The 26,978-nt window shown below is 40.5% G+C and overlaps 1 protein-coding gene across 1 annotated transcript in view; it reads left to right on the forward strand.

The window, feature by feature from the left end:
* LRRC7 (leucine rich repeat containing 7) overlaps positions 1–26,978 on the forward strand; it is a 108,428-nt gene that overhangs the window by 73,719 nt on the left and 7,731 nt on the right. The window contains exons 15-23 of the mRNA XM_050900856.1: positions 436–636; positions 6,954–7,058; positions 8,994–9,105; positions 9,329–9,509; positions 10,488–12,165; positions 13,958–14,107; positions 18,751–18,870; positions 23,968–24,186; positions 25,485–25,577. Coding sequence (XP_050756813.1) covers positions 436–636; positions 6,954–7,058; positions 8,994–9,105; positions 9,329–9,509; positions 10,488–12,165; positions 13,958–14,107; positions 18,751–18,870; positions 23,968–24,186; positions 25,485–25,577 — 2,859 coding nt within the window. The remainder of the gene's footprint in view (positions 1–435; positions 637–6,953; positions 7,059–8,993; positions 9,106–9,328; positions 9,510–10,487; positions 12,166–13,957; positions 14,108–18,750; positions 18,871–23,967; positions 24,187–25,484; positions 25,578–26,978) is intronic.

Consider the following 26,978-nt stretch of genomic DNA (forward strand, 5'->3'; position numbering starts at 1 on the left):
CTCCCAGTAGATCAGATTCTGTTCTCAGCTGCCATAGATAATTCAGATTAATTCAGTACACTGAACATAGCTAAATTAATTCTGCATTTACACCAGTATTGTTTTGAAAAAGTGTGATTTAATATGTCAGTACTCTCAAGCAAAGGGTAGAATTAAAATACAATACTCTCACAGGGTAAAAAATAGGCTTATAGGGAACCATTCCCATCCATTATTTTATGTCACTGAAATTCTGTTATAGGTTGACATAGTGTAACTGAGAGCAAATTTCAGTCCAAAATTCCATGAAGATAGCTATATGTAACACATTGCCTCAAATAGATTAATTAAAAATTTGAGGAATTTGCCCTTAGCCATAGTACTGTAACCATGGTTTTAGTTTGCATGCTGTTTTTATTTTGTATTTGTGCTTTAATTCTTTTTATGAATGTTCAGGTTGAAATAAATCTAAAACGTTATCCCACTCCATACCCGGAGGATTTAAAGAATATGGTAAAATCAGTTCAAAATCTGGTGGGCAAAACAAGCCATGGAGTACGGCCTGAGAACTCAACACCAACTGCGAACAGTGAACAAACTGTGAAAGAAAAGTATGAGCACAAGTGGCCCATGGCACCAAAGGAGATTTCAGTGGAGGTAATGTAAAAGGATCGTTGTTCCTCTCGAGAGTTCGAGATGGGGTTTTAACATAACTCCATCAAATTATATTCTGCATCTGCTGTGAACTTCATGCCTAATAGTTTCTAGTTTCATTCCGTAAAGTTAATTTAGTTTTATGTTGAGTTGCTGTTTTTCCCAATACTACTGAGTTTATCAGACTGAATTTTTGGTTTTAAATCTACCTAGATCTGAATTTTGGTATTGATATATACAAGCACTCTCCTAAATTTTAATGATATGAGACTTGCATATTAGCAGGAGAAAGGACCTGATCATGATTTACATCTCAGACTTAAGTAAGTGTATTTCTGCGTCAAATGTGTTAATGACAAATCAATTTGTTCCGTCTGACCCTACTATGCCATTAGGTTCTGCTTCTTCTATTCACATTACATGTAGTAGATGTAGTAGATATGTAGTAGATAGCCAATTAACCTTGTCAAAGTTAATGAAGTCAGCAGGAGTGCTTCTTCGACTGCAGGGAACTTTAGATCAGGCACCCCCTGAACAGCGACTTAGAGTGAGTTGCAGAATCTAGCCCTTAATATGTTTGCCAGAAGTGGATCAGTATGCATAGTAACAAGTCTTCTATTCTAACATGAATACAGTCACTGAAAGGTAAATTCCTAAATACTGCAGTCTTGTGCAAAGCTGTTACAAATAGCTGAAGCTTGATCTCAGAGGGCATCTACTCATTAACATTCACACTAATGACTGACTTTGTGCAGGCACAATTTGTAAATAAGGGAAATCTCTTACCCTGGCAGTATGTACTGATAGTTTATAAGCTTGGACAGGTCTACAAGAATACCAGCATTCTTGAAAATCTTTATGAAGTTGTAATGTTCAAAAGAAATAAATGAGGAAAAAAAATTATCACATTATCTTTTCACTCCTTTGTTGTTTAAACTTTATGATAAATTCATTGTCCTTGAAATATCCCTGTCTTTGGCTAGTTGTGCATGCATGAATTTTTCTTCCTCAATTTTCCATATCCTTAACACAGATTGGCTGTTCTTACCTATTCAACAGTCACTGTAGCTGCTCTGTCAGTACTGTGTGTTTTATGTAGTTAAACATTTTCATTTCTTAAAAAAAAACCGACAAAAGTTTTCTCTTAAGATGGCTTCAGAAGACTTTTTTCAAATCTAGGCACAGTTGCAATTAGTACTTCAAACTAAAATATTTAAGTTAAGTCATTCATGTTTTTATCTAAATCTGAAATCTTAAATTCCACCATTATTCCTTTTTACTCATTAAATTCTTCCTTACTGTGTAAGTCTGGCCTTTGAACCAACTTAGGTCTTGTGGCATGAGTATTGACATGTTCTCCTGTTGTTGCTGAATACATACAATTTATTTTGTATCATCTAGCTTTTGAACTTGAATATTCTTAATAGCTTTCTGTGGGTTTTAATTAACCCTATTGTGAACACACAAGTATTATCTATCTGGAATTTGAATCAATGTTGTTTGACAAAGAGATTAGGTGTTTGGTCTTGTGGCTGCGTCTGGTGACACAGGCTTCAGAAGTAGGTGGCTGTACTGGTTTAGTTGCTGTTAAACTAAATGTTAAGTTGTGAAACTAAAATGTTAACATCCCAGTTAACTGAGCCACAGCAGAGAGTCCTGTGAGTATGCAGAGCCCAGTGAAGCCTCCATTACGGAGGTGTAAGGAAAGAGTAAATGGCAGCAACACCATAAAATACTGCAGTTATTCTGAAATGCTTGTGTGACCACATACTGTGTTCTAACACAGAAAAAGATGAAGACAAATTTCATTCTTACGTTTCATTCTTTGATAAAAACGCATTCACTTCTGCAACAAAAAAATCACATCTAGTTTTTCTGTGAATGTACATGAACTGTTAATTGCATGAGTATCACAAAAAGCATTCTATAAAAATAGTTGAATTGCTGAAGACCTGGCAGTAGTTCCTGAAGCGCAATTAAATAATGTGATTGCAATTTCCTAGTTAATTTTCTACCACGAGCAACTGATGTGAGGGCGTGACTATTTCCATCATATCAGTGAAGAAGTATTTTTCATCTTCTATTATTATAATAGTGAAGATGGTGGAACTTTCTCAGATTTTAATTTCCCTAGTACATAGTCAAGACTAGTAACACAACTATCTCGTCAACTAAAGAAAAGAAAAAAAGTGTTCTTGTCATTCATACAAATAATGACACCGGGAAGATTTTATGGCTGTAAAGCAGGATGTTGTATACATTTTCCTCTCTTTGGCTTCCTGCATGAAGATGAGGAAGAGATATGGGAAACTGTAGAAAAAGTGTGAATGATTCTGTGAATAATATTAGCATGATTTCAGTTGTAACACATTAAATAAAACATAATTAAGCTCCATTTGCTTTTCAGATAATTAGGAGACATGATCTCAAGCCTCCAGTTAAAATACAGTTTGAAAATGCAGGTGTGTTCTGATACAGATTTAGACTGAAGTCGGTTTCTAATAACAGGGTAATTTAATTTCAGGTGCAATGCTCACTTTTTCATCCTCAAAGGCCAGACAAGCTGGTTTCTTTTCTGATCTCTTTTGGGTTTTCTTGCAATTAATTTACACATGTCTCTTCACGAAACTGTTTCTAAATAATTAAAAGGAGCATCTGAAATGAGTAACAAGCTACATTTCAAATCCCCTGTATCATCCTCCACCTTCAGTTATAATAAGCAAACAATTTCTTAATTAATCATCAATTAAAATAAACCTCTTCATTGTCCTAAGTAATTTTGAAAGGTGAGCATTTTGGACAAAAAGAAGTCTGGGATAACTTAGTGCATTGTGTAGCCTTTCCATGAGAAACAATGAGAAATACCACAAATCAGCAATTAAGATCTTTATAGTTAATATCTTGATATGTATGGATTGACAAAAAACCTGGAAATACTTCTATATAACTCTCAGCTTTGGATTAAAAAAACCTATTTTCTAGTCCAACCTACAGCATTCCATCCTTTGTGTTAATTCCTAGCAGGTTCATTAATGCTGTGTAAAAAGGAGAGATTGTTATTCTTTGCAGATGCAGGTGCTAGTGCTAACAGCTAGAAAAATACCGCCTCAGCTGTATTGGATCTTCTGAGACCTTCATCTCATCTCAGTCAAAATAAGACCTCCATCCTTTTAACTTCAGACTTTGTTACTGTGTGCGTTTGGGCTGTAGGGTTTTTTTGGGCTGGGTGGAGGTAGAGAAGAGTGTTCTTTTTGTTTTTTTTTTTTTTTTTAGTGAAAGTTTCAGAAACTGTCTTAAAAGATCATCTTGCCTTTCCAGGAAGACTTACACACTTTTATTTCCCCCAGGATGCCTGGCTTCAGTTGATTCAGTTGATGTGTCTGTTGTGGGAGCTGTTTCCCACTAATGAGATGCACAATGACAGTCTCTCCTGATTGGGAGAGGAATATATGCTAAAGATTTTTGGTTTGTGTCTGCTTTAAGCCCATACCTTGATAAGCTCTTTGCAACAGAATTACCTGTATTTTACCAGGAGTCAGAAATACCTTCATTACAGAGTTTTTGGTTGCTCCATGGCACAAAAGATCTTTACTGAGGTTATGACCTTGGTACCTTCTTGTCAAAAGAGAAAGGAGGTAATGATTTACTCATCTGGGGGTCTGACTCACAAGAGACCGTTCTTCAGATAGGATGTCAAATGTCTTAAAGTTCATCTTGAGTTACTTTGACTTCTGCCTGACCTTATCTAAGTGTCTGGATTGGAGGGGCATTATTCAGGGCTGCCTCCAAGATAAAGCCTACCTTCCATAAAATCGGTCCAAGACATCACTTGACCCCCTGAGGCTACTGCTCTCTCTGTCCCCACCTGCATGAGGGCTCAGGAGGTGCAGTATTACATGTCTGGACACGGCACTCTGTACAAACTCGTATACACAGGGCATGTAGACCTGGTTTATGTTTGATGGACCATGAAGTGGTTTTTTTGCAAAAGGCCTGAGACTCTATTGGCAGCAACCTTGGTGAGATGTATGCAATTGGGTGCATTTCCATCTAGATAGAGCGCCACAGAAGCTTGTTTCCTCCAGAGATGGGAGACCACAGAGTGCAATTCATGTATCAGGGTGTTGTAACTCAGGGCAGTACTGAGACTTCTGTCCTCACACTGAAGACCACATACAGAGCTGGACAAGAGCCTCTCCATGGTTTATAACTGGGGATGATGTTAGAAGGTCTCCCAGCCTCTGCAGTACATGACTGATGACTGGTCAGGTAAGCATCTGCAATTTATCTTTGCAGAATTCTGACCATGTCAGCTAACAGGCTTAGCCATATGAGATTAAACTACTGGAAATGGAAATTTTCATTCTAAAATACATCTTTGTAGACTGGCGATCTCTAACTTGGATTTCTTTGGTGATAGGTAGTTCTGGTCCGTTCTTGGATGCGTCCCCTTGGCTGTATTTCTGATCACCTGAATAGGCAAGGTTAACGTGTGCATTCCTCCAACTGCTTGCCGGTCCACCGGACTGCAAGGCAAAGAGACACATGGCAGAAACAATCATTATGCCCTACCTGCAGATGACAACTTTTTTCTAGGATCTACTATGTCTTTCCATGTGGACTCCCAAAAACTACCTCTGCCCCAGCCTGTTCGTCATGTACTTATGTCTCCTTTTGAAGCTCTATCATATGTCTGAGATTGCCTGCTGGAGCTGAAAAGGTGAGAGCTCATTGCATCAGTGCCGTAACATTGTGCTGGCTGCTGTATCACCTCTGCAGGTAGGAAGTGTGTCAGGGTTCCTTCTTTCTCCCACTTTCAGATTCCATATCCACATTCAGAAGTTTTCCTTCCACTGGTTCAGTTATATCTTGTATTAACATCCTGTTTGGGACAACCTTCAGATCTAACGGCTACTGAAACTGGCCTTTCTGGAAGCTGATGCTGCAGCCAGAAGAGTGGGAGAGATTTAGGAGCAGGTGGAAGATCCTCCACTCTACTTTCTTCTGGGATAATCCCAGGTTTTGGGGTGACTCAGTGCATTCCTGGATTGGTGACTGAATTTTATTTAGATCAGTCTGATAATTGCTAGTTTAGACAGCAAAATACCCAGAACAGCGACTGCCTTTCACATGCTGAGCTTCAGATAGAATTTGTTTTGTGATTTTGTCAGAAGAGTATTTAGTGGGACTTGGACACTATTGACATACAGGGCTGAGAGGTGGAAGTACTGCCATTTTCTGTGCAGAGACTGTAACGTGGCTAAGTGGCTCAGCGAGGCTTTGTTACAAAACCACAGCACTAACTGGGATTCTCAGGAAAGAAGCCTATGCCTCAGTTAGTCTTGCTTGTATCTAGGGATATTCTGATAGCTATCTGCTTGCATTTGTTCCTACACGTTCTGTGATCTCCTTCATTCTTTCATTAAAGTTTTAGTAAAATCTGGACCGAGGAACATTTGCCTTAATCCATTTATTTCTTTGCTTCTCCATTTCTTTATAGCCAGCTTGTCATTCTTCAGCTTGACCAAGCCTTCTCCAGTTTAGAAGTGCTGCCAAGCCTCTATGTATATTTAATTGTTCCTCTGGAAGAGATCCACCATTAATGGTCCCGCATTCCTCTGCCTTGTGCGTGCCGTGTCTGCCCAGAGCCCCGCTCTGCTCTATTCGGAGGCTTTATATTCTTTGCAAGCAGACTCTAAGAGTTGGGCTATTTTAAAAATTCCATCTCTCTGGATTATAATTTAATGTTCTTGTGTTGTCAGCATGAATAATTGGTGATATTTCTCTTTCCCAGTTATTTTAATGGTTTTTACCATGTATTTTCTCTTGGGAAACAGCTCCCCATATTTTTCTGTCCTCTACGTATATCTTTCTCTGGTTAGTCCTGAGGAATAAGTTCTGACACAACACAATTGCATTTATCTCTTCCCTTGGTCCTATTAATAATACTTTTTTTTTTTCCTATTAGTGACCTTTTTGTTCTTGAGCTTATAAGAAAAAAGGTCCTCTTAGAGTGGAATTAAATGGAATATGATTTTGGTTTTTTACAACATATTTCACTTTCATGGCATATTCACAAATGCCAGAGTAGTTCTTTCAAAAGTGTATTGGTTTTTATTGGGATAGCTGGACTAGGGGCCAAAAAGAAAAAAAAAAAGAATATAATATAGAAACTTCATAAAATCATGCACCTGAAATAAAAACCTATGTTCATCATTATGTCAAAAATGGAACTGCTGGTTCTTCCTATCTTACAGCAAGTAGTTTTATTTTAAGCTTATAACTTTTGGCAGTTTCATGGCACAATATCGGGATTCTAGGTTCAAGATAGAGAAAATAAAGAACTCCAAAGGAGTCACCTGTCTGATACAGACAAGGAAATCCCAGACAGGAAGGAGAAAGAAGAGCATACAAAAAGCTCAGAGGTACAACAAGAAACTTAACATGCACCATGCTTCAAAGGTGGAGAATTTCACTCTGCAAGTGCTATGCACTTTTTTATTTCTCAAAAAAATGGTTTTGCATAAGTTTGTTACACTGCACTAGAAAATGATTGTGCTGCACTGGGAAAATGCTGTTGCACTATTGTTAGCTTTAAGTTGTATGTACGTCACTACTGTTATGTAAGAAATACCATACACAACACAGGATCTCTGCATGTGAAAGTAGTTTAAAGTCTTGAATATATTACATCATGTAAGAATCAGTATGTAGCTGTATTTGCTTAAATGTTAGCACTGAGGGGGTTAATTAAATGGGCTGTGAAGATACCTGTTCTTTGCTGTTTTGGTATGGTACTACCTCCAGTAGAACACCAAATACAGAAGGATTAAAATATCTGTTGTGTAAATATAATTATATTCTTCAAGGATAAAGGACATGGCAAATGCTTCTACAAATCTCTGTTTCCACTGTTACTACAAAAAGTAGTTAATGGAGAGTAAACATCTGAAAGTTTTCTCCTTATGAGTAAAAGCAAGTAAATTTAAAAAATATTGTAGCATTTTACATTTTAATAATGTGCTTTTGGTTTTGGTACTCCATTTTAAATTGTTTCTCTAAATACTACATCTCTTTCCTTTATTGACTTCACTCTGCAAAATCACTGGAGTACCTTTAATAACAAAATGTCAGGGTACAGAGATCCTCATAGTGTCTCCGTTAGTGTAAGTTCCCTCCTAAATATATTTCTCCTAACCATTTCCTTCCTCATTTATACTACTAATTATTGATTTTCTCCTAATATCTCTCCAAAACTTCCTCTTTTTTACTAGATACTCTCCTCCTCCAACTTCCATCTCTTTACGAAATCACAGCTCATCCTCTCACTTCCGAGATGGTGCATGTTTCTCATACCCCTCCCCACAAGGATCTTGACTGGCATTGGCACGACATTCCAGTGTTGCCGTGCCCATCTCCACCAGTTCCCTTCCCATTACATTTCCCTGAGTCCGTGCACCAACACCCACAAAGTGGGTTTCCCATCTTGCTCGTTCTTCTGGCTCCCTTTCCTTAAGTCCCCTCCTGAGGGCAGGGTTGTCAGTGTCATTCCTCCAGTAAGTGTCATCCCCTACCCTGTCTCCCCAAGACACCTATCTTCAGGTCAGCGTCTTTCTCATTTCTGAACTTTCTTCCAGGGATAAGAAATGCCACGGATTCCCTGTTTGTGGCTTCATTCCCTTCTAGCTATCCTGTGAGCCTAACTGAAATGTCCTAATTTAAAATGTCTCTTTCTAAGACTACATCTCACTTTCTTTCCACTTTTTAACTCCTGTTATTTTCAGTATATATCCTGTTGCCGGCTAGAACAGCAAAACTGTTGTGCAGGGCAGTCTTTGAAGGTCAAGATTTGCTGAACTTTCAATGAGAAGTTTACGAAATCTGAATCATTTTAATTTAGCAAAAAACTCTTTAGAGATACAGTAATTTTAATTAAATATAGCTATAGGGACAGTTGAATCTATGGAAGGACTTGTGCCATGAATAAATGAATGAGGAATACTTACTCCTGGAATAAGAAGTAATTGTTTATTGTAAATTTTTATTTATTTCTACTGGTAGCTTGCATTTTTGTGACCTTTACTTCATGAAACATGTTTACATGGCCTTGATGTATCTTGCAAGTTCCATCTGTTTTGTGCACATTTTCAGAATGAACATATCACCATAATTTTTACAAGTATTTATGTAGGACTAATTAGAATTTTCAGCTGACAAATCAGCATGATTAGACACTACCCGTATGGTGGGGTTCTGGTGTGTTGTCACATGCACGAAAAGAAGGCTGTGAAATGTTTGTTCGTTGCAGTTTGAAGTGGATTCTGTTTCCTATGTTTACTCTACATTATTATATTCCTCAGGATGCCTTTGGACATCCTGCCAGTGAGATGAGGATAGGGGAACTTCGTCCTTCCATGCCAGAGACTCCGTTGTACCCACCCAAACTTGTTCTTCTGGGTAAAGAGAAGAAAGGTACTAATTTGACTTACAACCTTTTAGATGAAAGCATATGTAATGTACACAGATAGACACATTACTTAAGATGTTCTACACTTCACTCTGGTTTGAAAACATACTACATGCACGTTTGTCCACATGTATATATATCTCCATAGTATCAATTTAAAAATGTGTTTTTCTGGAGTTTAGTTTTCAAGTACCACCTCCTGAAAAGGTTTGCTGTGTTTTGTTTCAGAATCGACAGATGAGTCTGAAGCAGATAAGATCCATTGTCTGAATAACAGCGTTTCCTCAGGCACTTACTCAGACTATTCCCCTTCCCAGGCTTCCTCAGGGTCCTCCAACGCGCATGTTAAAATGGGGTCCTTGCAGACAACGGCTAAAGAAGCAGTGAATAACTCTTTGTGGGGGAACAGGTGTGATCATCTTTCTTAACACAGCTTCATGCCTTTTGTCTTATGTTGTCATATGCGTTCAAAGTGATTGTATGCTATCTGTTAAGGCATTCAATTAAAAAATACAACATTTTTACCCCAGTTTCGCAGAGGTGTACATAGCTATTCAAAGCCCAGGCTGTGCAGAGTTGGCCACCCATTCATACTCTATAAATGTCAGTAATTCTACAGCTGGTTTTTCAACTATGTGCTATAACCATGCATTAAAAGCGCCTAGTAATTGAGCTGCAATTATTCTGCTCTGTGTGGTCCTGAGCTGCAGCTGGCTGTAGTTTAGCATAGATAGCAGAGTGTATGTCTCTCATATTATTGCTGTCCTGAGCCTCACTCTGCCCTGAACCTCCAAGAACAACACAGTTCTTTGAAAGTTGTAATTTGCACTGGCCATCAGCAACCTGAAAACACTCTCGTACCATACCAGGAACACCCTGCCCTGTCTATTCCTGCCATAAATCACCTAACGTAGTTCCATCCACAGGCTCTTCCCCATTAAAGAGAGGCTGGAGCCTGCTCACTGGAGATGCATAAAATCTTGGTGGTGAGAACATGCACAAACTGAATCTGGTACTTCTGTTTAAAAAAAAAAAAAAAAGTAAGTGTAAAAAATCTTCCCTTGCACTCATAGAAGTTTATTTTTAAAGCCAGAAAATATGTCCAGCTGGATTTATATGAACGTGGCATTGAGCCACCCAGGACTTTAGACTGACGACTTAGTTTCTCTGTGTACATACTTACAGAATCTGTACGCCAGTGCAAAAAACTGCTGGAGCCATTCATGCCAAACCAGTGGCACAAGGTGCACATCTCATAGTACGACCCCAAAGCCAGAGTATAGATGGGAGAATATTAAATTGCTTTATAATTGCGTCTTTCTGATGACTGCTTATGTGCTCTAATAGAGGGCATTTTATCTTGTTTCGTTTTGTTTCGGTTTTGCAGGCTGGCACAGTCATTTCCACAGCCCCTTGAAACAAAGCCATTGCTGAGCCAGCGGGAATCCGCTCCGGCGGGGAACCTGCCACAGCGCACCGACAGGCGCCCGCTGAGCGACACCTTCGCCGACAGCTGGAACGACAGCTCGCACTACGATAACACAGGGTTCGTTGCGGAGGAGAGCACGGTGGAGAATCCTAGTGCTAACCCCCTCCTGAGCACGAAATCTAGAAGCACATCTGCACACGGACGCAGGCCCTTGATTAGACAAGACAGGATAGTTGGCATTCCCCTGGAGCTGGAGCAGCCGACGCTCAGAAACACACACGAATCTGAAGTGCCTCCTCCCAATCCTTGGCAAAATTGGACCAGAACCCCTAGTCCTTTTGAAGACAGGACAGCTTTTCCTTCCAAACTGGAAAGCACCCCCACCACCAGCCCTTTGCCTGAGCGGAAAGATCATGTCAAAGAGTCTCCTGAAATGACTAGCACTTTCACTCCAGGAATAGCATGGGAATATCACGATTCAAATGCTAACAGAAGCCTCACAAACGTCTTTTCCCATATCCACTGTCGCCCAGATCCTTCCAAAAGCGTTATTTCGATCAGCAAGAGTACAGAACGGCTTTCTCCGATGATGAGGGATTTAAAAACTAACAAATTTAAGAAGTCGCAAAGTATCGATGAGATAGACATTGGTACATACAAAGTGTATAATATACCCTTAGAAAACTATGCATCTGGTAATGATACTGTAGGAACCCACGAGAGGGTGGACAAGCTCCTGGGCCCGGAGCACGGCATGCTGAGCATGTCCCGCAGCCAGTCGGTCCCCATGCTGGACGATGAGCTGCTGACCTACGGCAGCGTCAAGGTGCAGCCGCAGCAGAAGTCGTCCGTCACGAAGAAAGTCTACCAGTTCGACCAAAGCTTCAACCCGCAGGGAGCAGTGGAGGTCACAGCGGAGAAGAGGCTACCGCCGCCTTTCCAGCTCAACCCCGAGTACATTCCCCAGCAGAGTAAAAACCTGCCCCAGGATCTGGTCAGCCCGAGGGCCTACCGCGGCTACCCCCCCGTGGAGCACATGTTCTCCTTCTCCCAGCCTTCGGTGAACGAGGAGGTGGTCGGTGGCCCCTTTGCGAGCCAAGGGTCTCGGCCGGGGTTCTTGAGGAGAGCGGATTCGTTGGCCAGCTCCACCGAGATGTCCATGTTCAGGAGGGTCAGTGAGCCCCATGAGCTGCCCCCGAGCGATAGGTATGGCAGGCCTCCGTACCGAGGAGCTGTGGAGCGCCAAAGCAGTATCTCGGTCTCTGAGTCTCAGTTCCTCAAGAGGAACGGCAGGTACGAAGACGAGCATCCTTCCTACCAAGAAGTGAAAGCCCAGACTGGAAGCTTTCCAGTTAAAAACCTTACACAAAGGAGGCCGTTGTCTGCAAGAAGCTACAGTACAGAGAGTTACGGCACATCCCAAACCAGGCCGGTTTCAGCGAGGCCTACAATGGCAGCTCTGCTGGAAAAGATACCATCAGACTATAACTTGGGTAACTATGGCGACAAGCCTTCCGATAACAGTGATATAAAGACAAGGCCTACCCCTGTGAAGGGAAATGAGAGCTGTGCTAAAATGCCCGCTGACTGGAGACAACAGCTACTTAGACATATAGAAGCTAGAAGGTTAGACAGGGTATGTTTGGCATTTCTCTGCAATTAATGCCTTTAGTTGTGTGTTTCGGTGTGTCAAACTATTTGCACGTACAGTGGTAACCACCAGAATTCCCAATAATGAAATTCCTGCTTTGGTGTCAGAGGAACCGGCCTGCAGAGGGGTCTGGGGGTGCTCAAAAGCAGCTGGAGTGAGGGGTTCCCGGGTAAATGAGTGATAAAGAATCTCTGCACAAGTAATGCAGCACAGTGCACATTACTAACGTAGTAACTGCTGCAGCACTGTCTGAAATATTAAAAAACATAAAAGTCTCTCCTTATCAACAGATGCGAATGTGCTGCTGAAGCCCACCACTTCAGTAATGGTTTGAGAGCTTTAAAAGATGCTGGATACATCTTTGCAGTAAAAGGCAATAAAGAAAAACATCACAGATAAAAAGTAAAATAATGTATTTTAGCTTTCATATCACTGTTAGTGGAGGGGATTCAAAGGTATCTCTTAACTCTGAAAAATATCACTGGATATACACTGCCACTGTTTTTAACAAGCAATATGATTATTACTCCTTTTAGCTGTAGGAAGTTATGCTTATTTGCCTTCTATACAAAACAGTGCAAGTACTATAGTGCATGATTTCAGTCATGATCTTGGCTATTTAATGACCTACTTCATGGATCGGATTTACTTCATAATCAGAAGTGGTTGTGAAAAATTACTGTCGTGAAATGCGTAAGTTAGTTTCAAAATGTGTCCATATACCTATTTTATGCTAGATACTCGTGAGTTTGGTGTTAATATATTCATTACCTTCCAGTTGCTCGGATGTGATGCATATTAAAATATCATTAAGGATCAAATGGGTAAACTTTAAAAACTGGCTTGAAGGCTGAAGCTTTTTCCTTACTTCAGCTATTTTCCTTGTGTTGTGTAAAACTGATTGGAAGATACCTAATACCTAGGCAAAATAGTGCACCCCAAGTAGAGACGTTTCTGGTGGAAATAAACACTTCCCGGATGATGTTTGTTTAAGAAATATCTTTACACTTAGTTTACAATGTGTATTTGCTTAAGAAATACTTTAACTCATGGAAAGCTGACACTGGTGATTTCATCTAGTTAAATTGAGTTCATAGTAATCCCTGCAGGTGCCAGCGAGCTAGTTTCTAGTTGTTTGCAACACACGATAAGCAAAGCTCTAAGAAGCTGGGCTGTCTGGTGGAGATTTTGCTGATGAGAACGCCTGGGCACTGCGATGCAGCAGCTGCTCCAGGAGAAGACGCTGCCCATCTGCCCACGGCCGGCGAGAGGCCGGTCTGTGCAGGACCTGCGTACCTGCTGTGCTGGGCCCAACCAAAGCTGGTCCCTTGTGGGCAGCTGCTAGCCAGGGAGCAGTCGCAAAGCTCGTAAGGTGGTGCAGAGCCTTCTTGTGTAGGGTTTGTTCCTCTGCCTTTGGTGCTTTTATGCTAGATACACGTTTTCTGGCCCGTCCATGGTTGCGCAGACGTACCAAAATTTGGCCGTATTTGCAAAATAAAGACTTGTACCATGTTATATACTGCAATTTTCAAACTACAGATAACAACATATTTCATCTGCTGTCAGCGTTGAAGTCTTTTATGGTATCCATTTTATGTATAACTAGCAATGTATTTGCTTCTGTGTGACCCAGTGCATGCATCAAGAAGCTATTTATTTCTTGGTACTGTTTGTTTGCTTAAACTAAAACTTTGTGAAATTAACCATATATGTGTGATACTTAATTCAATGAGCATGTGTGTTCATATCCTGTCACGTGGTTGTTTCCTCTACTCAGACCGCTGCTTACAAACACAACACAGTTAGCCTTGGCATGCTGCACTCTGGAGGTTTTTCAGCAATGCATGCCGGCAGAAGCATGACTTTAAACTTGCAGACTAAATCTAAATTTGAAAACCAAATGCTTCAAGAGCTACCTCTACCGAAAGTAAGTATGGGATAGCCAGCATATACCAGCATTACAAAATAAATTAATAATACTCCTTGCTTTTTCCTGGTTTAGCTTTTGCCTATTATTCATGCTTATACTATACACAATCCAAAAAGCAAAGATGATAGTAATACAGTTTTCCTACTCAATAATCTTGCTTTTTGGATTAAGTAGCTCACATGGCTGTCATTACTGCTTTCTGCTCTCGTGTTACAGACTGATGCGATCATTTTCTCAATGACCTAATCTGTGCACAGAAATGGAGAACGTCTTTTGTTTTGTGACTGTTTGATCTTAGAATAATCAATTTAGAAATGTTTAACATGCATTTAAATAGGCTCCAAGAGACAGGGATTTTAATATTTGAACATTAATTGGGTATGCTGTAATAGTTGATGAGTTTTGAGTACATGCCTACCACACCTAAACTAATTTTAAACTTTTGTTGAGTAATGCCTATAGAAAGAAAATAATTGTCTCATTTTTTTACTGTTTATTTTACAGCTATTAATGGTATATTGCTGATAAGTACATACATACAAAATTATATACAAACAAATGCTTGATGGGAAAAGCACATATGACAAGCCAGAGAGGGACATTGCTGAAGTATTTTCAGAGTAGCAGAGAGGAGATGCTGAGACCTTACTCTGTGTCACGTATGGCCGCACCGGAGCCACAGCAGCAGCCAGTTGCAGACACTTGCAAGCGGTCGCACTGTTGGGATTGTGTGTAATGGCAGGGGGGCTACTGCAGTGCTAGAAGTGACGAGCATCGTGAAGTGTCTTACTGCATTAGCATCAGTAGCTGTTGGTACAAATTAGCAACATCTCAGTGAGTAATTAAAGGGTAACAGAGCACAGATCCGGGTGCTGAAATGTGATCATCTGTGCTGTTAATTGCTGGGCTGGCCCCAGGCATGGTTTGGCCCAGGCCAGCTGGCACCCTCCCCGGCAGTCCCTGGCCGGGGCTCCGGAGTCAGCACTGGCCAGAAATTCCCAAAGGAGGGTTCCAATGCCCGATTTAAGAGTTTAGATCCAAGCCTGTTTAGAAGAATAAGATAGTTTAATGGCAGTAACATCACCAGATTGTGCTGGTTGGCTGGAGGACAGGCCTTAGCACTGCTTAGCTTACTAATACAGGCATACGCATCGTACACTGGATTCCCAGGCAAAGCTGTGATAGGTTAACAGTGTGCACGCACACACACACACACATACACACACACACATCATGGTCAGGTTTCTCCTGCTGTAACTTACTTTCCATACACTGTTAACTTCATTTACACCTCCCATTCAGCTGTCCCGGGATTTAAACAAGTCCTGATGTTAGTGTGTGCTTCTCTGTTGTTCGGTTGATGACATCTAGGTCAAATCTTAACCGTAGATATGTGTGTGTGTTTGGACACAGACAGCTTTCCAGTGTTGGTCATACTGTTTTTTTCTTTCAAAGAATTTGTTTGTCTGCTTGGGTATATACTAGTTCTTGTCACAAGTCCTTGAAAGAAGTCCATTTGACATCAACTCCAAATAATGGTACTATTTTTCTACACACATTTAGGAATAAGGTATTATATATCACTTTAAGAATTTTAGGCTGTAGATGAATATGTATACTGATATATGGATGTCTGAGGAAATTCATGAAACTGTTTAGAGTGATGTGTTTTGGGGTGTGGTCTTACGTGAATTATTCTGCTTTATATTTCACCAGCATTTCATTGCTACATACCCATATAAAATGTGATGCTGAACTGCATGAAGGGGGTGTATTCTCTTACTGTACTGTTTGGAAAGCAGTGAAAAATTATTGTTGAACAAATAATATGAATGTTTAGTGTTGTTTAATTTTATTCCTTCACATGTTCTAAAGAATTTGCATTTCTTAATGAATCCAGGCCACAGCAGCTTAATATTTACCTCTTCTTCTTCGTCCTTCTTGTGGCCTAGATTCAAGAGAGTAATGAGTGAGGTCTAATTGTCCAGTGGAAGATCAGGAAATCAAGTATAGCAGTTACTTATTTTGAGAAAGTTTATTACATTGATTCTACTCCACGTATAAAATGTTTGAACTGCTGCTTTTCATTTTTTACCTAGACTTAATAGATAGGTAGTTTGTTTGCAGTCTGTCCGAGCTCTGTAAATGAATAATATTGCAAGTAGGCAAATTCATTTTACTGCAGAAAATGAAAAGAAAAGCCTGTGATCACAGAATTTTCCTATTTATTGAGAAAGCAGAAAGCACCCTCTATATTTTTTCTTTTTCCATTTTGAGTGCGAGCTCACCTCTGCAGATTAGTCAGTCGCTCATAAAAACAGCACAGCGTTGTCTGCAGTGACAGAAGAAACACTTCTCAGAAGAATGCTTTCAATTTTTGGTGTCCATCTCACAGTTCTTTTAAAAGTTTATGGTTTGGTGCACTTCATTCTCAGAAGTGTGCAGTACCACCTCCCTTTAGGAATAATCAGCATATTCACGTGTATCTCTTAGGAGGAAAAACAGAAGTTCCCTGAGGAAGCTGCCTTGGTAATCCTCTCTGTCTCTGCACGGTGAGGGCACCTAGCATGTTTTATAAATTCATCTCACGGGGAAGTGAGCAGATTTCCAGCACAGCCTTGGGCACCTCGGTCTGTGGGTGACTCTGGAAGGGATGACTCGCATCACAAAGATGATGGCCTTTCTTTTTCATTGTTTTTTACTACTCCTCAGAGCAGAAATTTTTGCAATTGTACTTTTTCATTTTAGAAGCTGTTTACTGCCCTGGTCTCAGATGAAGTAACCCCCGTTTGGATGAGGGTTACGTGGGGACATGCAGCAAACAGGGCAGAATGGCTGATTCCTGAGTTTACGTAGGCACAAAGAGCCCTACCTGGGCCCAAACTGGGACCCAAATTCTGATCTATGGACAAACAGGGCTCAGTGTGTCCTGGGCTGGGGAGCCTTGGGCAGGGGCTAACCCCTGGCAGCGTGTTCAGGCAGGCTGCTCACAGTCCTGGACACGTGTCCGGACAAAAAGGTTTAGCTGCGTTGTGAGGGACTTAGCGCCATATTGTCAGGTTTCGTGCATGTCCGTACGCCAGCGTACAGCTCTGGGCCCAAATTTGCCAGCGTTCGAGAGCGTTGTGCTATCTGAGAGAGCAGCAGCTCTGCTGCATGAGGCGCTGGGACCAGTGTCTGTTGAGCTGTGAGGGATAACCTATGGAAAAAGTGCTGACGTTGGTCTTCTTTTTCCATTTTTAACGCATGTAAAGAAAGCTCTACAGGGAGGTCTCGTAGTTTCAACAGGGAAAATGTTTTTCTAGTGGTTTTTAATATAAGGAAAATCACATCTTTCCTGATTTTTCCAGAAGACTTCTTGAATGATGAGAGCATTATAATGGAACTTTTCTTTGATTGTAAATAATTAGGGTTGAATTTTTTTACTTAACCTCTGAGGAGTATGATTTAAATCACAATTTACTTCTATTTACTTTTAAAGGATTTTTAAGCTTGCATTAAAAAAAATTCTTAATTGACCAGTTACCGGCTTTAATATTTCAAAGCAACAGTTTCATTTGTTCTTCAGTCATCTAAAGAAGCATTTCGTGATTTTTTTTTTTTAATCTAAGCTGAAGAAGAAATTGCTTGAATGACAGAGGGGAAGAATAGACTTTCTTTTTTTTTTTTTTCTTTGCAGATTACCATTAATGAGAACTGAATAAGCAGTTAACTGAATGAGCACTACATAATGCTAAGTGCTGTCAGTGGTAGTACAGTGTTGGCATTTTGGAAATTCTGACACAAAAAGCCATACCCATGTTAGCAAAATTTCCAGCTATGGTAAAGAAATACTGAGACAGATAACAGAAAATCAGGATGGGACAGAAAAAGTACACGTGTCCTCAAAAGTACTGAAAACAGGAGTAAAATAACCAAGGGGAAAAGTGACAAAGAAGAAACACGTATAAAAGGAGAGAAAAGTGGAAAATAATAACAAAAGTATCAAGCTCATTTAGGAAACTTTAAATGTGTGTTATGTCCATTCATATTCAGGAAAGCATTTGATTGCTGGTTAATATTGTACACATGATATCCTGTTAACTTAGAGCAAAACCAGCCATAGCCTAGAGAGAGGTCTGTGAGAAGCACACCACACACAGTGATACACAGAGCATAGTGCGAGGTAGGAGTAGTCACAAGTTCAATATTGCCATTAAGGAATATTTTCTGCAGAAAATATAAGCATATCATTTATCTTGGTGGCAGACACTTAATGCAAAAGTTTTTGATGCTTGAATGACCAGTAAGGAAGTTTTAACTCACATGATTAATGGCAGACTGCACGTTTAAATATGGAACTTTGCCAAAATTTGTTTCTCTGAAAATAATGAGTTACGTTAAATTAATTTTCTCTTTTCTCTCATCATTCATTATTCTCATTATTTCTCTTATATATCTTTCAAGATCTCCTGCTTGCAGAGAGTCCCACAGCAATATGATTACACGTTAATGAAATACCGTAGAAATTTAAAAGGATTTCCATTTTAGCAATAGCGTGTTGCAGTTTAACTGGGTTGATTACTGAAATGAATATGAAGAGAGAATTTTCTGTCATGGTGTGACAGTGACTAAAGGCTGCCCTACCGTTTCTGCAACAGACCCCGTCGCAGCAGAGCAGCATTCTGGACAATGGGCAGGAGGAGGTGTCTGTGAGCAGCCAGTGGAACCCCTACCCGCTGGGGCGGCGGGACGTGCCGCCGGACACCGTCACGAAGAAGGTAAGCAGCACGAGCAAAGCTGCCGACATACCTGCGGTTGTCTTCTTTTCCCAGGGAATCACTGGAAGGAGGAGAACAGGTTAATGAGGACAGGTTTGGGAAACACATGTTTTTGTTTCAAAGTTTAAAGCAGTAATCATTATGAATTAAGGATGGTGTTTTCATGCCTGCTACCTCTTTTTGCATTTGTTTATGCAGATGCTAGTAGTTACATCTGTAGTGTGTGAAATGGGCACAGTGGGCTTGGCAGGTATGTTCATGTATACTCTGTATGACATGTATACTCTGCATGTTTCAGAGTATCAGACAGCTGTCAGCTCCCTCTTGTCCTGAAAAGTCTTCATTCAGATTTTTCATTTCAATTACATTCTTCAGTTCATGACAAAAAATAAATGTGTTGAGATGGAGGCCAGCCCAGTGTCTGGACAGTCACAGACATTTTGGCAGAGACATCCTAGGCACACATCGTTTGCTGATAAACTCACTAGAAAGGGTTCTAATTTCTAGTACCTTGTGGCGGTAGATACTAAATTCCAGTGCTTGGATCTGGCCTGTTTCTATGAAAACGCTGGCTGCTCTCTCCCAGCCCCGACTTGGCTCTGCTCATCAACTGAGAAACTGCCATTTCTAGATGCTGTAATCATAAAGCTGGAGAATGGAGGATCTTGACAAACTAAACTGTGTTTGCAAACACCTTTAGAAGGTGGAGCCACACATTTAAGCAGTGATAATTACATCGATTGTTATCTATACGGAGATCGGTCCTGCTCATTCCTGAAGTAAAGTCTTACGAGTGAATAAAACCGGTGTGAAAGCCATAATGTGCACACTGATAACTTCTGTAGCGTAATTAACTGTCAGCACTGATGAGGCAAATACCTCCTTACTGGCTTCACATCTTTTTATCCCAGACAGTTTCAGAAGCAGTAGCCCTTACCTTCGTACAAAAGTAGCGACAAGAGATACAGGTGTACAAGAGAATTGCTTGAAGATGGGAGACGACAGCCATTGCACCTAGAGCTGCCCAGAGACTCCTTCCCAGGCACAGGAGGGTGAGGAGGAGGGCGCCCTGACATTGTTTGATGGAGTTGGCTCTGTCAGCCAAGTTATTCGAAGGGTTTCTTTGTCCTCTGATATGCAGGAAACTAGGATAAGACATTTAAGAGGAGTCACTGCTTATCTTCACTGGCGTATTGGGATAAAACCTGCGTTTATCCATTCACACATTCTAACACAGTCTGTGTCTTGCATTTGTGCATCATCAGTGTTACTATAATAAGAAACTGCAGATTCTGTTTCGTTCTGAATATTTCACTATCTCGCTGCTCAGATGTGGTAAGTACAAACATTGCATAATCGTACTGAAATCTGCTTAACTCAGTGGAGCAATCCATTGTTGCATCCGTTGTCAGCTACTTTAATTACACTGTAAATATTGGACACTGAGCTGAAAATAATTAACTTTTGTGGCAGAAGTTAAATAAAGTAAAGAATACAAATGAAATTGGGGAAGCAGTCTGCATAATAGAGATTTTTTTCTGCAGAATAAATAATTCCCATTTCCAAGAAAGGCAGCTTATCCAGCTCCAGCAAGAGCCACAGCGTGAATACACAAGAAGTAGTGATATGATCTCTTCAAAGTCTATTAACAGGAGTGAGAAAATGAATTCTCAAAATTGTTTACCCACCATCCTCAGGAGGTGGTTTGCAATGTGCTGTTGTGACAATGCTAATCTCTTCTCCATTGAAAGTGACCTTGAGTGTCTTGGTTTCCCAGCATCTGGGGATTAAAATACAGCAATTATTTGAAGTCAGACTCAGAAAATTGAAGTTCAACATAACAAACAATTAAATGATGTAAATACCAATTGTAGTATATGTTTTGTTTTTCCACTAACGTAACAGTACTAGGGTGAATGGGCTCCTGCAGAGCAGAGGCACTACACGGTAGAGCTGTACTTGGGAAATCACTGGAAGAAGAGCTGGGACTTGTTCTTCCAAGGGGAAGAGTGTGTACTATAGACGGATGGACTGTGTACTCAGGCTGATGTAGTACGTATATAGACACAGTAATACGTGTTCCTAAATTATCCACACATAGAGGGCTACTATACATGTAATGATGGCTATTTATGTATGTTAGGTAAGGTGGGAATACTACACAGTAATCACTGCATAGTTATGTGGGGTGGGAGTGGTTGTTTCTGTCCTTTTTGCTGTTCAGCATACAGATTAAATGCCAGTTTTATTTTAAGTATGATCATTTATGTGATCATCCCATAATTTATGGGCTATTTCTCATACGGAAAAGTTGGATATTTGAATCTTCAAACTGAATAATCCACTGATTTATTAAAAGACGACAGTATTTATGCTTCCTGGAAGATGACTTTTTCTGTCATGTCAACAAGAGAGAAGTCAGCTGCATGCCTAATTAAATCAGTTGTATTCTGAGTTAGCTGCTCCTCCATAAAAAGGAAAGGGGTAGAAGTGTGGCAGGGGATCACCAAAAGGGAACTTGGAAATCACTCCTTATTAAAAAGAGAGGTTGAAGAGTGAGAATGAAGGTGGAAAATGAACAGACATCAGGCCGGCCAACCTGGGTGCAAGGTGACGACCCTCTGAGAGGATGAGCTACGCAGGTTTGGGGATGCGTAGGACTGTGTTAGTTGGGCTCTTCTGCTGCAGGGTTGCAGCAGCCCACACGAAGGCTGAAGCCATGCAAGCTCTTGGAGACCCCTGCGTGGGCTGTAATGGTCTCGGTGGATGTGGAAGGAGCATATGCTATGGAACTGGAGCAAGGCAGCTGCCTCAAAACTGGGACATTTAAAAGTGTCCGAGCCACCATTTCTCTCCCTTTCTGACTTTGGAGTATTTCTGTTAGCCACAACTGAGAGGCTGGAGGCTCTTTCTGCTTCATTTCCAGCATCTGCTGTTCCATACAGAGGTCTTTTAACCTGATAAAGAAGATCTGAGGTTTTTCAGTGAAGAAGCACAATTTTTTTTGTATTTGAAATAGACATCTTCCTCTGAGGCAGACAGTGCACCCGCTGTGGACTGCTGTGGTGGATATGGGATTATATCTGGGGCAAATGGCAGAATTTATGAGATTCTGCTTTTTTGGGATCCTCTTGTGATGAGGATGACACAACAGGAAGTACAGAACCATGCTGCACGCGGTCACCTGCTCACCTTGCATCTCCACGGGGCAGGGTGGCACGGGTTCAGCAATCCATTGCAGGCACGGCTTGTTGCCGCTCGGGAGTTAATGAATAGCTAAAAAGTCTGTCTTGAGCATTTTCCTTCCTTTCTGATCTTGGTTGAACTGAAGATCTCTCTGACCTGTAAAGTGGGATGTTTGCAGTACAGACTGACTTCACCAGGCTATTCTTGGAGTAAGTTTGTCAGTGTCTGTTAAGCACTTTCATGTACGCAGGTGAGCTGTGTTTTAGGAAGAGTTTGGGGATTGAAGATTTGGGCGCAAGGAGTAAGAGATTTCTCTGTCATTACTCACCTTGAGACTATCCCTCTTGTACTAAAATGAAGAACTGTCAGACATGTATTCTACCTAGTCCCTTTCTTCAAATGTTGTCAGCAAAAAACTAAGAGCAGATCAGTTTTGCTTGCAGTTGCTGCGTGTCTTGCTGGGATTCGGTGTTCAGTGGCACGAGTAGCTCCAACTGCGTCTGTATTAATGATGCGTCCTGCAGACAAATCTTGGAGTTCTGTTAAGATGTATTTTTGCTATGGCAACAAACAAACAGTTCTAGTGCCCTGGCTGCTGTAACTTACGAGGCCAGATGATTGGCCAATGGGTAAGAAATGTTTTGATCTTTTGCTGTATTAAATTTAATCTTGTCTAAAATACAGTCTCACAATTGGTGACTCTTCCACTCAGGATCATAAAGGTTCGGTAGTACTGAGGATTAGACCTTCATGACGAGGTGTGATTGTGTCATTGGCTGGTGTAAGCTTAATGTGAAACGTCGTTCAAGTAGGTCTGTTTTGTCCACAGAGACTTGCAGATATTGAGACATGCAATCATAATGCTCTTTCACATTCAGGCTGTTCAAATAATAGCACTGGTTGATGGGTGCATATAATCTGAAAACTCTCAGTAGCAACGGTGTGATATTTCTTGGAGGTAATAATAATTTGATCATACAACAGAGCATGAATTTTGCTCGTTCCCTTTTGGCTAAGTTGCATGTGGTTATTTATAAGCAACAGCATCTGAATCTTGTAAATATACAAAGCATAAAATTGTCTCAACTGAATTTGTTTTGCAAAGATTTGCCTCAAATATTTATGTAATTCATGTGCCTAAATAGAGACTGTGTCTTGAAGAGTAAGCAAGTATGCAACTTTACCATGTCAAGAACAGAATGCAGAAAGCAAACCTCACCTGTTAGATCACAGCTGCAAATGTGCAAGGCAATGGGGATGGAGGGGAGGAAAGAATGACAGCAGTCATCCATTTTTTTCTGAAAATATCAAAAGGCCAAGTCAATGTAAATGCAGTATTTCACTTATATTTACAAAATATTAGAGCTTCAAATCAGTAGATATTATCATAGAAATTTGATAATTTGATTAGTTACATTTTGTAAAAGCCACATTTGTTCCTAGGACAAGGCATAGGATTTAATTGATTATGCTTTCCATACACAGTGCACAATACTGGCCAGTATCTGTGTTGGTGTTATAAATCTTCTTCCAAACTATCCTCAGAAAAAAAAACCATTCCAGGATCTTCAGAGTGTGCTGTGATGAATAATCCACCCTACTTCAATTTATTAAATGTTTTCAGTTCACAAAACATTCTGAGCAGAAGCATATATCATGACACGAGGAAAAAAAATATTTTCTGTTTATAAAACATACTGTATACGGCTAATTTCCCTTAAACCTCCTAGGGTCACTAAATGCAATGGGCGTATCCTTGCTGCTTTTAATCACGTTTTTTTCCAACTGTGGTCAAAAGGCAAACCTCTGATATGACTTAAGAGGTTTGCTTTTACTTGACTCTGTAAGTTGTAATAATTGCTTCTTTTCAGCTTCCTGAATTTCTGGCCTAACGGGTTACGTTACCCACAGGCAGGTAGCCACATCCAGACTTTAATGGGATCACAAAGCCTACAGCATCGGAGCCGCGAGCAGCAGTACGAAGGAAACATGAACAAAGTCACCATTCAGCAGTTTCAGCCACCACTGCCTATTCAGATTCCCTCCTCGCAGAGCTCTCGAGCACCGCAGACAGGGCGATGTTTAATCCAAACCAAGGGTCAGAGAAGTACGGATGCCTACCAGGAGCAGGTGAGAAAGCGTGTCTATAAAATAACACTTTGACGAAAACTTTCGGGTTTTTTCTGCCCTATATACAGCAGGAAAAGGGAGCCTAGGGCAATAACAGAGGGCGGCTGAGCCAGGCAGCATGGAGGCAGGCAAGCAGGTCTGTCCTCGTCCCCAGCACCAGGGACTGATAGCATTTTTTTCTTGGATTGACCAAGCGACACAATTTGGCATTGAAGTTCCTGAACAGAGCTGACATCACTGAGTCATACCAAATTAATTTGCAATTTCTGCCAATTCCCCGGTAACCTAGTTCAGCGCTAACAGTGCAGCATATTTGGCAAGACGCTGATCTTCTCCGATGTGTATTGGCTGCTCCAGTTTAGCCCTACGAAAGGCCAGCTGTAGCTCCAGTGCCCCCAGTCTAACAAAATGGGTGCTGCCGAGTGTCTTCATTAAGTGGTCCTATCCCCATTATATTTGGCCTTAATGATTGCAATAACTGTTTGAGGCACCTGGCTTGCAGAATAAGGTTCAGAATCATTAGTAAACCTTTCTCTTGTGTAAAGCGTTGGTCAACCCACGCAAGTAGCTGCCTGTATTAAGTCCCTGAGTATTGCATTGAGATTCAGAAGCAATTGCTTCTGTGGCTCAAGTACATGCTCAGGCTGGCTCAATGGGTAGTCATTAAGCTACACTGAAGTCATTTTTATTTTATATTCAATTACCCAATGCCATTTAGAGTCACCCTGGCTAAAAGATAAGATTCAGCACTATTTCCTGGAGTAATTCACTTGTAAAAGTGCTTGGTGCTCAGTGCAGGCTATGGGGGCTGTGGCCCTGATACTGACAATGGTCTGAAGATCTCTCAGCTTCAGAGCACTTCTTCCTTGGGTTTGTCCCAAGCATAGCACCCGGGGATGCTGCACGTGTGACACCACCTGGAAAAACCAAAGTGCACAAGATGAAGCCTCACTGACAGATTCATCCCAATGTTTAAGTGAAAAATTTGGCCAGTGTGAACTGCTCTTTCACAAGTCTAAAGGGTTTTTGTTTTCTCCTTGAAAACAAAATTTTAAACTATGTGCAAAAATACATGCAGCACTGTGAATATTCTGGTATCATTGCAGCATGCTGAAATCATGAAAATACTTTCAGTTTATAGCTATTCTACTGACTTTTACTATATTGTGCGATACAGCTTTTGAGGGGGTCAGCTGGTCTCGTTAATGGTGAAATGGGATATATGCGAAGAAGATGCCATTGATTAGATAGGCTTTAATGTTGGCATTGACTTATCTTGTCATATCTTTTTAACCTAGTTTTGTGTGAGGATAGAGAAGAATCCTGGCCTTGGTTTTAGTATCAGTGGTGGAATAAGTGGACAAGGAAATCCATTCAAACCTTCTGATAAGGTAAGTTATAAATTTCTCTCTAAACGGTCCTTATTTTAGTGTACCATATAGTGGAGACATAGATAACATGAGTGAAATTTTTATGCACTTCTGTTGTGATAATTGAAAGAATTTTTCCCATACTTGGCTTTTTTTTGTTAGGGGAGTGTTGTTCGCTTTTTTTCCCCTGGTTAATGAAGACGAGAGAATCAAAACAGAAATCACATGGGTGTCTGCCTTATATTCCACGTCTAAGATAATTTTTGAGACTGTTTTCTGGAGAATCGTCTCTCTCACTTTTTTCTTTTAAGAGTCAATATAGGCCCTGATTAAACTTTCACTAAAGTCATCAGAGGGAATACTAAACCAGTAATGGCATCGCTAGGTAGCTGAAGTGCCAGGGTTTATAGCAGCTGTATCAAATAAAATCGGCCTGGCCTGCAAACTGGTCTGGAGATCATTGGTGCCTTACGACCACCACGGCAAGCAGTCTTCTGTTCTGTACTGCGAATTAAAAATGTCACCATTATGGTACATGATGGTCAGGGAGACTCAGTATTCATTCTGGGAATTACACGTTGAAGAGGTTGATAAATCTCTTTACAGTAAAAGGAAGCCTAGTAAAAATACAACATCAGGTGATTATCAGCTACACAGGGCTTTAGGATTAGGAAATGGACTCTTAGACCTGTGAATTTATCTGTTCTGTGTGGTAAAACTGACTGGAGTTTGTTGAAAAACAAGTACTATGGCTACCTCTCTGTTAAACATATTCTTATAGTTTATATTCTTTGATAATACTGGATTCAGTTTTAAGAGGCAGTCATAACTTCCACAGATATTGAGAATGTTTGGCAAATGATGAAATTAAAACTGTCTTTTCATCTCTTCTCAAAAATTTGAGATCTGCGTGCAAACTAAAAAAATATTTTCCCCACCACTCTGAATTACAACAGAAAGCTAATTGGAAATGTAAAATATGCTTAGAAATATCAGTCTAACACAATCTTAATTCCTTTCAATCTTCTCATTGATAATCCCTGTTTTGAACTTCAGGAACAGTTCCATTTAATGTACATAACTATCAGGCATTTTAACAACTATCCCTTAAAACATATTCATTTTTGGTGTCCTTCTTTGAGACTGCACACTAGAACTACACTTTATAACATCATGGTCTTTTTTTCCACAGTTTAATGTATGATGTTAGAATTAAGCTATACTTCCACTATCTATCACTTGCCTGAAATTATTAAAGAAGAGTCTATATCGCGCTATGAATGTGTCTGCACCAGTAATACATGCAGTGCAATAACAGCTGTAGATAGACTTAATTTTACCGATAACAGAAATGCCAAATTGTGTACTGAGGGAGTGATAGGGTGGTTATATTGAAGGAATTAATAGTTGAAAGGTTTTTTA

This window comes from Gymnogyps californianus, chromosome 8 (assembly GCF_018139145.2).
Source record: "Gymnogyps californianus isolate 813 chromosome 8, ASM1813914v2, whole genome shotgun sequence".
NCBI lineage: Eukaryota > Metazoa > Chordata > Aves > Accipitriformes > Cathartidae > Gymnogyps > Gymnogyps californianus.